This window comes from Peromyscus maniculatus, chromosome 4, assembly GCF_049852395.1.
Source record: "Peromyscus maniculatus bairdii isolate BWxNUB_F1_BW_parent chromosome 4, HU_Pman_BW_mat_3.1, whole genome shotgun sequence".
NCBI classification, from domain to species: Eukaryota; Metazoa; Chordata; class Mammalia; order Rodentia; family Cricetidae; genus Peromyscus; species Peromyscus maniculatus.
In genome coordinates, this window is record NC_134855.1 from 54,628,228 (window position 1) to 54,641,013 (window position 12,786).

Genomic DNA, 12,786 nt, shown 5'->3' on the forward strand with positions numbered 1-12,786 from the left:
ACGGTGACCGTTTCTTACCGTATTCATCTCTGCAAGTGACAGGGCCTGTAGATTCAGAGCCTTTGCTAATCACACCTGCTGCGTTCTTGGCCAACACACGGAATTCGTAGGTGTCCCCTTCGCTGAGGGCGGTCACAGTGAAGAAATTGTCAGAGACGATGGTGTAGTTGCACTTCAGCCAGCGGCCATCTCCGACTTCACTGACCGGCTTCCGTTCGATGATGTAGCCCACAACTTTGCTGCCTCCGTCATACACCGGGGCCGACCAGACGAGTGACACCGTTGACCTTGTGACATCTGTCACTTCTGGTCTACCTGGTGGGTCTAGAAGGGGTACAAAAGAAGGTTAGAAATACAAGGTTGTAATACCAGGAAGAGTAGAAAATACCCCTTTGGAATCTTAGACGTACCGACTGGGTTTTGAGCCATGATGGGTCTCGAAGCTTCACTGGCCTTGCTGACGCCCGCGGCATTGAGCGCATAGGTTCGGAACTGATACTCTAGTCCTTCGACTAAGCCTGTCACTTTGTAGTTGCACTCTGAGCACGGCACTTTGTTCTCTTTCACCCAGAGAATGGTGTTCCGTTCTTTCTTCTCGACCCAATAACCAACGATTTTGCTGCCCCCATCGTGGTAGGGTTCTTCCCAGCGAATTGACATGGCGTTGGCAGACACATAGTAGACCTCAGGTCTGGTAGGAGCACTTGGTGGAACTAGATAGAGACAGGAATATGGAAGGAACACAGTTTTATAAAATTCGGTGGAGATATTTGAAAAGATTTTCAACAGACTTTGAAATTTGGTTTTTATTTTTCTTACCAAATGGATGTTCGGCTACGATGGGTGCCGATTCCAGAGGCTTGCTGACCCCGAATCTGTTCTCTGAGCTGACACGGAAACAGTATTCTTTGTATTTCGTGAGGTGAGTGACTTTGATCTGAGTGCGTTTCACGCTGGAGTTGACAAGCTGCCAGGCCGTTGTACCTGACTCCCGCTTTTCAACTATGTAGTTAGTAATGTCTGTGCCTCCGTCGTCTTTGGGCTCGGTCCATGACAGGACGCATGACTCAGCCGAGACAGACGAAACCTCAATGGGACCAGTTACTGGCCCTGGCCTTCCAATGACCACAACTGTGATAGTAAATGTTTTAACACCAGCTGTATTTTCCAGGGTCAGGAAGTACCTGCCAGAGTCGCCTCTCATGCTGTCCTTGACAGTCAGGGTGGTCCTGTCTTTTGTTGTTGTGATGCTCATTCGGTCTGTCTCCTTGAGTCTCATTTCTTCTAGTTTCCATGTTACCTTGGGGGCAGGACGACCACTGATTGGCACGTCAATGGTAAATGTGCTTCCGGCCTTGCAAGTTATGAGCTGATTGGTGATGCCGGTGAGATCAGCAGTGGGCTCAATTTGAGGCTCCTTGATGATGACCGATGAGAAGGCTTCTCTGGGCTCACTGTAGCCAGCATCATTCTTGGCTTTCACCCGGAATTCATATTCGGTGTTCTCAACAAGGCGCTCCACCGTGAAAGTCAGCTGTTTGGTGTGACCAGCTTCCACCCAGAAGTCAGACCCCTTTTGTCTCATCTCAAGCAGGTAGCTAGTGATCCGACTGCCTCCATCATGGTCAGGTTTAAGCCAAGCTAAGACTGCAGAGGACTTGCTAGTGTCCACGACATCAAGTCTCCTAGGTGGAGCAGGCTGTTCTGTGGCTACAATTGGTTCTGGCATTTCATAGGGCTCACCAACGCCGTACTCATTTTCAGCAGAAACACGGAAATAGTATGGAACACCCTCTGTCAGATCGCCGACTTTGAGAATCTGGCGAGTGCATTTTTCACTGACCACCTGCCAGCTGCGGCGACTCGCTTCTCGTTTCTCTATCACGTAGTGATGGATTCGGGCCCCACCATCAAGGAGAGGGGCGTCCCACATCAGTGTAGCAGATCCCCGGGTCACATCTTTGAAGGTAATTGGACCGGGTGGCCCTGGAGTGTCTAGCACCTTCACGGTGAATGTTATCGATTTTCTACCACTGTTGTTTTCCACGGTGAATGTGTATTTCCCTGCATCATTTCTGTTGCAGTTTTCCACCGTGAGGGTGCTGAAGGAGTCGGTTGTGTGGATGTCAGCCCGAATGCTAAGGTTAGAGTCAGGCTTGCTCCATACGGCTGTAGGAGTAGGTCTACCCTGGTAGGCAATGAAGAGGCGAATGCTAGCTCCCGCTCTAACAATGTGAGTCTGCTTGAAGTTTGCATCAATGTCTAACTCAGGAGCGGATAACCGATCAACCGCTTTGATCGTGCCAGTCACCTCGCAGCTGTCTCCTTTCCCAGCGCCGTTGACGGCGCTAACCCGGAATTTGTATTCCTCGCCTGCCTGCAGATCAGTGACTGTGTATCTTGTTTTCACACATGGCTCTGTGTTTACTTTGTGCCAGTCCCCTAAGTCAGCTTTGCACTTTTCTATTATGTACCCAATTATCTCCATCCCGCCATCGAAGACCGGCCTGGCCCATTCTAAGCTCACAGTGGTCTTGGACGTGTCCGTCACTTTGACCACGGCGGGGGCACTTGGTGGGTTAACGGGCTCTCTACATTTGATGAGTCTTGAAATTCCACTGGCTGGTCCTACACCGGCAGCGTTTTCAGCCATGACATGGAATTCATACTCGTTGCCTTCTACAAGACCAGTGACTTTGAATCTTGTCTCAGAGATTGGTCGTTTGCTGATCACTTTCACCCATCGTGTGCTTTTCTTTTCTCTCCTTTCAAGGATGTAGTGTTGAATCTCATTGCCACCATCTGACTCTGGCCTTGTCCAAGTCAGGGTGATGCTATTGCCTGTTACATTGCTAGGTTCTGGAATTCCAGGGGCATCTGGAGTGGCTGTAAAGGGGGAAAACCAGTTAGATTCATTTGCTTAGAACGTTAATCTTATGACATGACACAATTTAGTAGAACTGGAAACTTACTGTATTGTATTTGAGCAACCACGGGGTCAGACTCAAGTGGCCTGCCGACACCAAACTTGTTGACTGCAGAAACGCGGAACTGATACTCATTGCCGGTTATTAGTTTGATGGCAGTGTAACTGTGGGCTTCGCAGTTATCCTCAATTAACGCCCAAGCAAGTCTGCTGGTTTCTCGTTTTTCAATGATGTAGTGGGTGACAGGAGAACAGCCATCGTTGAGTGGCGCATCCCACCACAAGGTCATCTTCTCGCCAGTAATATTAGTGAATCTTATTGGCCCGACTACCTTTCCGGGTGAATCTGTAAGGAAAAGTTTTGAGAATTACTTTCTCTTTCCTTGTCCATTGAAGTAGAATTAGCCATATCCCTAGCCCAAGTGCCATAAATCATACTGAATTATTTTAAAATACCTTGTACTTTCACGGTAACTTCTGCTTTCGTAGAACCAGACACATTTTTGGCTTCCACTGTATAAACACCACGATGATCTCGAGTTGCATCTCTCACAAAGAGGCTGGTAGAGCCAAGAACATCAGTTATCTCCAGGTTCATTCTCCTCTCAATTTCAACTCCGTCTTTGAACCAAGTCACTCGTGGTACTGGTCGCCCTTGGACCAAAGCTTTAATTCTAAGGCTGTCTCCAGACTTAATAACAAGACCATCAAAGTACTCAGGGCCAAACTCTACTGTTGGTGGAACTGTAAAAGAACAGAAACAGTACTTATTAATTTAACTTAATAAAGACATACACAAACATAGTTTTCATTAGGACCATATCATAAAGCCTGGGAAGATGATCATTTCCATGACACAAAAGGCCATTTTGAAAGTAGGACTAGTGATTGCGAGTTTAGACGGCAGGATTAAACATTTCTCCACTATTCTCCACTATTAAATTATTCCCGTTGTTACTCCTGGCATGTGTTTACTTTGCACTGCCCTTTGTAGAAAACTGCAACATTTGCCAATCTTCACTTCCTAATAGTATTACATATCCAAGCAAGTTCGTGGGAGAAGCCTTTAGCTTCACAAAAGCAGGTAATGATTGTATTGCTTCATATATATTGAATTTGAATAACTGGTACAGATAGGCAGCTATTCCTAGGAAACATTTAATTTACTATAAATGGCTAAGACTACAATCCTAAAAACTCATTCCCTCTTGCTTGATATTTACATGGGAGTGGTATAAAATAATAGACATAGTCGTAAATAACTGATATCAAAAAGGACTTCATTTATCCACTGTTGTGGGATAATCTTTTGTACACTGTGAAGGTATATCTTTGCCAAGGCGCTTTCTGATTGGTTTAATAAAGAGCTGACTGGTCAACAGCTAGCCAGGAGAGGATAGGTGGGATTTCCTGGGAGAGAAAGGAAAAGGAGAAGGAATCTAGGTGCATGGATTTTACCAGCAGATTGGGAGCAAGTTGGACTCACCATAATGAGGAAAGGTAAAAGCCACACAACAAAATATAGATTAATAAAAGCAGGTTAATTTAGTTTTAAGAGCTAGCTAGGGAAGAGCCTAATTGTCTCCATGTCATTATCGGGGAGGTGGTGACCCCACAAAGGAAAGTTCAACTACATTTGAGAAAGCCTGCTACAATCCACATGGCAGCCTCTGTCCCCTTTTACAGACCAGAAGCCAAAAACATTTTTTTTTTTAATGTGACTACTCTTTTTCACAATGGGAATCAGGTGGCAATACTTACCGTTTTCATCTCTTGTCATGATGAGGCCAGAGGACTGGGAGGGTGGGCTTATGGTTCCGACGGCGTTTCTTGCAATGATTCTGAACTCGTACCGATCCCCAGGACTGAGTCCTGTAACGGTGTACTGACATTCACTGACGTCAGTGAAGTTGCAGCGTACCCAGCGATCACTTCCTTGCCGTTTCTCAATGCTGTAGGCCACTATCTTACTTCCCCCATCACGCAAAGGTGGGTTCCATTTAAGTGTGATGGTTTCCCGGGTGACATCGATGTAATCAGGAGTGCCAGGTGGGTCTGAAAAAGTACAGGGAAGTTAAATACGATGCTATATCTGTAATCATCTTTTAATTACCAATAAAGTAAGACAACATGGATAAACCTTGCAGGCACATTTGCATTACTAATTTCAACTTTCTGCTTCATGGTCTTTCAAAGAATTCTAAATTACTTTATCAGACAGAGTTCAAACCATCCCTCTAACCTTACATGACAAGAAGATAGAGCCAAGAGGGTGACTTCTGCAAGAGAAGCAGTGTTTGATGTATTTATTGCTAATATAGTTGGTTGCTTAATTAAATATATGAGAATAACAGTCACTTACCCACTGGAGAAACAGCTAATGTGAACTTGCTTGGGTCACTGGGTGAGCTTAGACCAGCAGAGTTCTCAGCATATACACGGAACTGGTAGTCCAGTCCTTCTATTAAGCCAGTTGCTCTATATTCTCTTCCAGATATTGGTGATGTGTTAATCCGCTGCCAGAGGATGCTATTTCTTTCTTTCCTTTCAACATGGAACCCTGTCACTTCTGAACCACCATCATAAACTGGTGCATCCCAAGTTAGTGACATGCCATCTGAGGTGACATTGTATATGACTGGTTTTCCTGGAGGGCCAGGAATCCTGAATTGGTGTTTTGCCACGATAATATTTGAGACAAGAGGCTCACTCACTCCATATCTATTTTCTGCTCTAACTCTGAACTGGTATTCAGAGTCTTTGACCAGATTGGAAACTTTGAAAGTTGTCCTGGCGACACTTGAACACACCATCTTCCAATTAGTTTGTGAAGCTTCCCGCTTCTCAATGCTGTAACAAGTAATTTCTCCTCCTCCATCATCTTCAGGTACGTCCCATGACATGATGGCACTGTCAGCCTTGATTTCATCAAATCGAATGGGCCCTTTGGGCTTTGATGGCGGGCCAAGGGTGATGATTGTGATGGGGAATGAGTTTCTACATACTGCATTGTCGAGAATAACAGTGTATTTCCCCCCGTGCTCCTTCTTTACATTCTTAATACTCAAGGTAATTTTGTTTTCTGTTTTACTGAAACGAACATATTCACTTTCTTTCAGTGGCAAACCGTCTTTCAGCCAACTGATGGATGGCTTGGGTTTTCCTTTATACGGTAACTCAAGGTGGACATTATGTCCGATTCTCACGGATATTTGTGCACCAGGGATTTCTGACAAGTCAACTTCAGGCGTAATTACAAGCTCCTTCACTGTAAGTGGCCCAATCGTGACAGGGTCACTCTGTCCTTTCTCATTTCTAGCGGACACTCGGAATTCCAAGACGGATTGCTCTTTAAGCTGTCCGATCTCAATCTCGCAGGTCTTACTGATGCCAGCATGTGACCAGGCTTGTTCACCTTTGCCCTTCCGTTCCACAACATAGTCTGTGATGATGCTCCCGCCATCGAAGTCAGGTTTGGTCCAGCTCAGGACAACAGATGTCTTTGTGGAATCTTTCATGGAGAGGTCACGGATAGGTGCCGGGACCTCAGCAGCCTTCACAGGCTCTGTCGTCTCACAGGGCTCCCCAATTCCAATTTCATTTTCTGCCAGAACTCTGAAGAAGAATGGAGTCTTCTCTGATAAGTCGGTTACCTTAAAGGATGTGCCGGAACACTTGTGTGACACAACAGACCATGTTCTCTTCGTAGCATCTCTCTTTTCAATGACATAATTAATGATGGGGGACCCTCCATCGATGAGAGGCGGATCCCATAGCAACGTGACCGTGCCTAGGGAAACATGTTTCACCTGTAGCTTCTGGCAGGCAGCTGGTGTATCGAGTACTTTAACACTCACAGTGGAAGACTTGGGCTGGCCCACTCCGTTTTCTATCGTCAGGATGTATTTTCCTGTGTCATTGCGAGTCACTTGAGGGATAACAAGTAAGGATGATGAGTCGGTGTTTTGGATGTTGTATCTGGCATCACTGCCAAGATTCTTCTCGTCTTTCCTCCAGGTGACAGTCGGGGGCGGTCTGCCTTTAAAGGGAATCAGTATTTGCACATCTTCACCAGCCTTAGCGATAACGGATGTCCTGAGAGCCACATCCAGGTCGATTTCTGGTTCCTCTGTAGACACAAAATGGACATTTACAGTGATTTTTAAAAGAGAATGAGTCTTCGCCTAGAACTCTCAATAAGCCAACAATGCATTGTCACAGTGGTTGTACATACCAAGGATGTCTTTAGCCTGTGCGGGTTCAGTCATTGTTATAGGTTCTCCTTGGCCAGCGCAGTTTACTGCTGATACTTGGAAATAGTAATTGACTCCAGGTTTCAGGTTAGATACCACATATTCTGTAGTTCTGACCTCTCCCCTGGTAGAGACAATAGTCCATTCCTCCTCTTCTCCTTGTCTCATCTCAACGACATATCCGGTAACCTCACTGCCCCCATCGTAGACAGGCTTACTCCAGCCAAGAGTGATGGATGATTTAGTTGAATCTGCAATTCTTATCTTGGCGGGTGGGCCTGGAGGATCTGAAATGGCCGTTTACAATGTAGTGATTACACAATAATCTGCAATTCAGTCACACGAAAGACAAGTGAAGGTGTGTGTATGTGGGTACTTACCAATAGGATCAGCAGCCTTGTAGAAGTCCGAGGGTTCGGAGAATGGACCCATTCCGGCAGCGTTTACAGCGCAGACGCGATACTGATAGTCACTGTTTTCAGTGAGTCCAGTTACCTTTTGTCTGGTGTCACGAATGGTCTCCTTTAGTACTTTAAGCCACGCCAGACTCTTCTTGTCTCGCTTTTCAAGGAAATAGCCATTGATTTCACTACCACCGTCTACAGTTGGCCTGTTCCAGACAACAGTCATCGAATTCTTGGTGGTCTTTGTCACCTCTGGTATGCTTGGTGGTCCAGGTGTAACTAGGAAGGAAAGAAGAGATGAGTTTAAAGGTTCAACAGGTTCTACTTTCTCATCTTTAAATTCTGTCTAAATTATTAGTCTAGTAGTGGCAGTGTCTGTCTTGTGGAAAGGATAGTAATGAGACAAGATGAGATGCAAAAGAAAATCATTTTAAGAAAACATTCATAAGCTACCAGAATATCTTATATCTGTGAATGTATTTTTCCTGTCTTTTAGTTTTTTGATGAAGCTGTAGCTCACCAAAGGCATTCTTGGCGACAACTGGATCAGATTCCAGTGGCTCGCCAATTCCATATTTGTTCACAGCTCGGACTCGGAAGATGTACTCATTGCCTTTGATAATTTTGGTAGTTGTGATGATGCACTCTTCCAGATTTTCAGCCACCATAGACCACACGACTCGGCTTGTCTCCCGTTTTTCCACGATGTAGTGAGTGATCTTTGCACCACCGTCGTCAGGTGGAGGCCTCCAGAGCAGAGTTATCTTTTCTGCAGTGACAGTCTTAAATTCAATTGGTCCACCTGGAGGTCCTGGTTTGTCTGCCAATGAAAGAAGAAAGCAGTGTTAGGGCCTTCAAAAGGCCGAGTGACACTGAATTACTACGCTTTAGGTAAACAAAATATGACCTTGCCCATGTTAAGCACTTACCAAGGATCTGTACTCTGATGGTGGCCGAGGCTGAACCCATGGCATTCCTTAGTTTTAATTCATAGCTTCCACTATTAAGGCGGTTGGCATCTTTGATGAGTATAGATGCAAGGTCAGTGCTATTTTCGACACATACCAATGCGTTGGTTTGTAACTCTTTATCATCTTTGTACCACTCAATAGTGGGCTCGGGTTTCCCGGAAATGCCTGCTCTGAGCTTCACAGATGTACCTGCTCTATATTTGACAACTTCTGTATACTCTAGAGGCAAGTCAATGACAGGGCCACCTGCAAGAAGACAGACGAAGAAACAGTTGAAATCTTACCAGGATGAAAAATGTAGCTGCAGAAACTTCAAAATAGGCAATTGGCCATTTGCTAATTGTATGCACATGTGTTGTGTATACTATCTGCCGGTCTAAGCCTACTCACTTTCTGGGGAAGACAGACTGAACAGACTCTGGACCTCAGGATAGCTACACTAACTGCATGGGGAAGTCAGTACTTTCTATGTGTTTTAACCTTTGGTAGGTATTTGATTCCAGGGATGAAAATAGGGTCAGGGTTGAGACCATTATTGAAGAAATAGCACCACACATTTTCTTTGACTCCAGCCTCTCTTTCCCTTGCTTCTGACTACTACCCATTCTTTTTTTTTTTCCTTTCCACTATCCAGATGTGAGCAGTTCATGCCATTCTTGAAGCTTGAGTTCTCTACTCACAGATCTGTACCTCCCCTAAGCAGATGCTCTGCCAGGCTTCTTGTGACTGTTGAGACTCAGAACTAAGTTTGACTGGCCTTACAGTGTAACGAATACTCGGAATAATCTCCAAAGCCTGACTAGGAAGAGTGGCCCTGGGATTTCCAACAAGAGTGAGCGAGTAGATACTTTTTTTTTTTTTTTTTTTTTTTTTTTTTTTTTTTTTTTTGGTTTTTCGAGACAGGGTTTCTCTGTGTAGCTTTGCGCCTTTCCTGGAACTCACTTGGTAGCCCAGGCTGGCCTCGAACTCACAGAGATCCGCCTGGCTCTGCCTCCCGAGTGCTGGGATTAAAGGCGTGCGCCACCACCGCCCGGCACGAGTAGATACTTTTAATCAGACATGAAGAGGCTCACTTCCATTTTTGAAAATGGAAAACTATTAGAAGGTGTCACAGGGTGCTTGACTGTGACATTCTTATTTCCAAGTCATTGGTAGTTGAATGCCACTTATTTTAGAGTGGATTATGTTTTGAACTGACAATGATATAAAGAGGGCTCCAAAGACACCTGCTCACCACTGATAAGTTGTTTAACCTTGGGGAACTTTACATAAACACTCTAATAAGCCTTAGGCGTGTGTGTGTGTGTGTGTGTGTGTGTGTGTGTGTGTGTGTATGTGTGTGTGTGTGTGTGTGTGTGCGTGCACATGTAATTTTTCAAGACAGGATTTCTTGGTGTAGCCCTAGCTATTCTGGAACTCGGTCTGTAAACCAGGCTGGCCTCAAACTCAGAGACCCATGTGCCTCTGCCTCCTTAGTGCTGAGATTAAAGGCGTGTGCCACCACCGCCCAGCTTTAGGCTCAGTTTTTGTAAAGTGGATTAATCTGTGTTGTTGAACTAACGGGGTGAATTCCTGGCAGAAGGGAACTCAGTCAGTGGTAGGAGCTGTTAATACTATCATCATCTAGGACTTTATGTGGTCTTTCATGGACTTCGGAGAAATATTCAGTGGTGATGCACCTGTGAGTCAATTATTGAGTCTGATATCTTAAAATAGAATGAAAGCACCAACTCAGACAATCAAAAAAATTCTAAAAGTTTGAAAGACCTTTAGATAGCCTATAATAAAAATCTTACCATTTTTAGTGAAATCAAGGGAGATGTGAAGTGGTTAAAGAATATTCCTAAGTATTCCAGCTAGTTTATAGTCACTCCCACAATCTAATGAAAACACCTGGTAAAAGTTATTAAAGAAAACAGTGAGTGAAAACCGCTTACCGTAAGAGTCAATGCATGTGATGGGGCCTACAACCTCAGATGGATTGCTGATGGAACCAACAGCATTTCTAGCAAAGACCCGGAATTCATACTGGGAATTCTGAGTTAAGCCAGAGACGGTGAATTGAGTCTCAATAACATTGGTGAAGCTGGCCTTGGTCCATCTCCCATCTGGAAGGTCACGCCTCTCAACAATGTAGCCTGTAATCTTGCTTCCTCCATCAAAAGCTGGTTGTTGCCATGAAAGGTTGACAGAGTTCTTGGAAATATCTGTGATCCGAACATTTCTTGGAGGTTCTACAATAATGAGAAAGCAGATCAGTGGCACTTAGATCAATTCATCTTGCTTTGAAGAAATGAAATTTACATTTTAAGTTATCAGAACTGCTCTTCTCATGACAGATACATACCACAGGCATCAATGGCCAACACTGGTTCCGAAGGATGGCTGGGTTTTCCAATACCAGCAGCATTTTCTGCATATACTCTGAATTCATAGATAAGTCCAGCACTGATTGTTGTGACTTTGAAGTGAGTTGTACGGATGATCATTTTGTTGGCCTTTTGCCACAAAATACTATTTCTGTCTTTCATTTCCAAGTGGTAGCCTATGACTGCACTGCCTCCATTGGACACTGGTTCATGCCAGCCCACAGTGATGCTTTCTCGAGTAACATTAGATACCCAGGGTGTAGATGGTGGTCCAGGTGTTGCTATAAAGGAGAGAAAACCCATTGGTTAATATAGGCATTTAGCACCTTTACAGAGTAAACAGCAATCTGGGGTGTGTAAGGTCAACAACTTACTGTATGGCAGTTTGACAACTACACAAGCTGAGTCGATGTGATCACTAATGCCGAAGCGATTTTCTGCCTTGATTCGGAATTGATATTCTTCTCCTGTGGTCAGTTTCATGACTTTAATCATGGTTCTTGCCACGGTTGCCGATACTTCAGACCACACTGCTGTACTGGTTTCTCTCTTCAGTACAATGTAGTTGGTAACGTGGCTCCCACCTTCATACTTTGGTGGCTCCCATTTGAGAGTCACACTTTCTTCAGTGATATCACTAATGGCAACAGGACCCGTGGGAGGACCAGGCCTGTCCAGCACAATGATGTTGATGAAAGTTTTGGTGGTTCCGCTGGAGTTGGCAGCAGTGATCTCGTATCTCCCAGCATCAGTGGTAACACTTTCTTTAAGATTGATGGTCAGGTTCTCAGCAGTAATCTCAGTATTAAATCTCATGGTCGCCTTCAGGGGCACACCGTCTCTTGATAAGGTCACTTTGGGTAGCGGTTTTCCAGAAATTGGAATGTCAACTTTAAGGTTGGAACCAGCTCTAACGTACACAGTGTGACTTGGGAAATTCTTCATATCAATTTCAGGTGGTTCTGAAAAATAGAAGTATAGACAATAAAGGTGAAAAATATGCCTAAAAATTAATTTTAAGGTAAGCAGAAAATGAAAAATAGCTTATGCATAAAAGTAGACCTACCTAGCTGATCTTTTATGAGAACAGGAAGCAGGAGCTCTCTTGGGTCACTCAGACCAGCTTGGTTTTCTGCAAAGACCCGGAAGAAATATTCATGATTCTCTCTCAGACCGGAAACAACATGATGGGTTGTCTTCACCACTGCACACTTAACCCAGTTTTTCTGTCCTTTTTCTAATGCTTCAACGACATAGTGTGCAATTCTGCTGCCACCGTCATGTTCTGGCTTGAGCCAGCTCAGCGAAACACTGTCTTTGGATACACTTGTCACTCCCAGCTTTTCCGGTGGGCTTGGTTTTTCTGAAAAGAGATGAAGCATTGAAAGAATGGGACAATTATTGCAACATTTCCCCCCACATGCATCCTTCATACATTGTCAAAGAAAATCTTAAATCAAGGCCAGGCATTTACTTTGACTCGAGTCTATTTATGAGACAACTTTGGCTTTTTAGCCAATCAAAGCTCCACTAAGCTATGTCATAGGTGACCATACGCAAATTTAGATTAAGTCTCAGATAACCAAATAAAATGACAAAATTTGCCCAAAATTCATTGTGGGTGTAAAATGGAGGGGCAAGAGGAGCAATCTTGTAAGAAACTTCATATAGTTTTTGTACCTATCCTAGAAATTTATGTAGCTAGATTTGATTATCCTTCAATCCAACAAATCTTATGTTGACTTTTTAGCTATGTTAATTATTAGAGATTCAGTTTGTGCTATAGCATAGATAGTTTGGGGGTGAACTGAAAGTCTAAGATTAAACATAACTAATCAGAGTGATTCACACTGTGTTAGCAGA

General features: G+C 44.3%; 1 protein-coding gene across 3 annotated transcripts in view; it reads right to left on the reverse strand.

Annotated features, from left to right (window-relative positions):
* The window catches only part of Ttn (titin), a 275,803-nt gene that overhangs the window by 20,348 nt on the left and 242,669 nt on the right, over positions 1-12,786 (reverse strand). For all 3 annotated transcript variants that reach the window (XM_076569742.1, XM_076569741.1, XM_076569740.1), the window contains 15 exons: positions 11,990-12,286; positions 11,298-11,885; positions 10,902-11,204; positions 10,492-10,788; positions 8,513-8,800; positions 8,104-8,403; positions 7,560-7,862; positions 7,161-7,466; positions 5,289-7,055; positions 4,688-4,981; positions 3,383-3,670; positions 2,973-3,272; positions 820-2,886; positions 411-713; positions 19-324 (listed from right to left, as the gene is read on the reverse strand). In XM_076569742.1, coding sequence (XP_076425857.1) covers positions 19-324; positions 411-713; positions 820-2,886; positions 2,973-3,272; positions 3,383-3,670; positions 4,688-4,981; positions 5,289-7,055; positions 7,161-7,466; positions 7,560-7,862; positions 8,104-8,403; positions 8,513-8,800; positions 10,492-10,788; positions 10,902-11,204; positions 11,298-11,885; positions 11,990-12,286 — 8,007 coding nt within the window. The remainder of the gene's footprint in view (positions 1-18; positions 325-410; positions 714-819; positions 2,887-2,972; positions 3,273-3,382; positions 3,671-4,687; positions 4,982-5,288; positions 7,056-7,160; positions 7,467-7,559; positions 7,863-8,103; positions 8,404-8,512; positions 8,801-10,491; positions 10,789-10,901; positions 11,205-11,297; positions 11,886-11,989; positions 12,287-12,786) is intronic.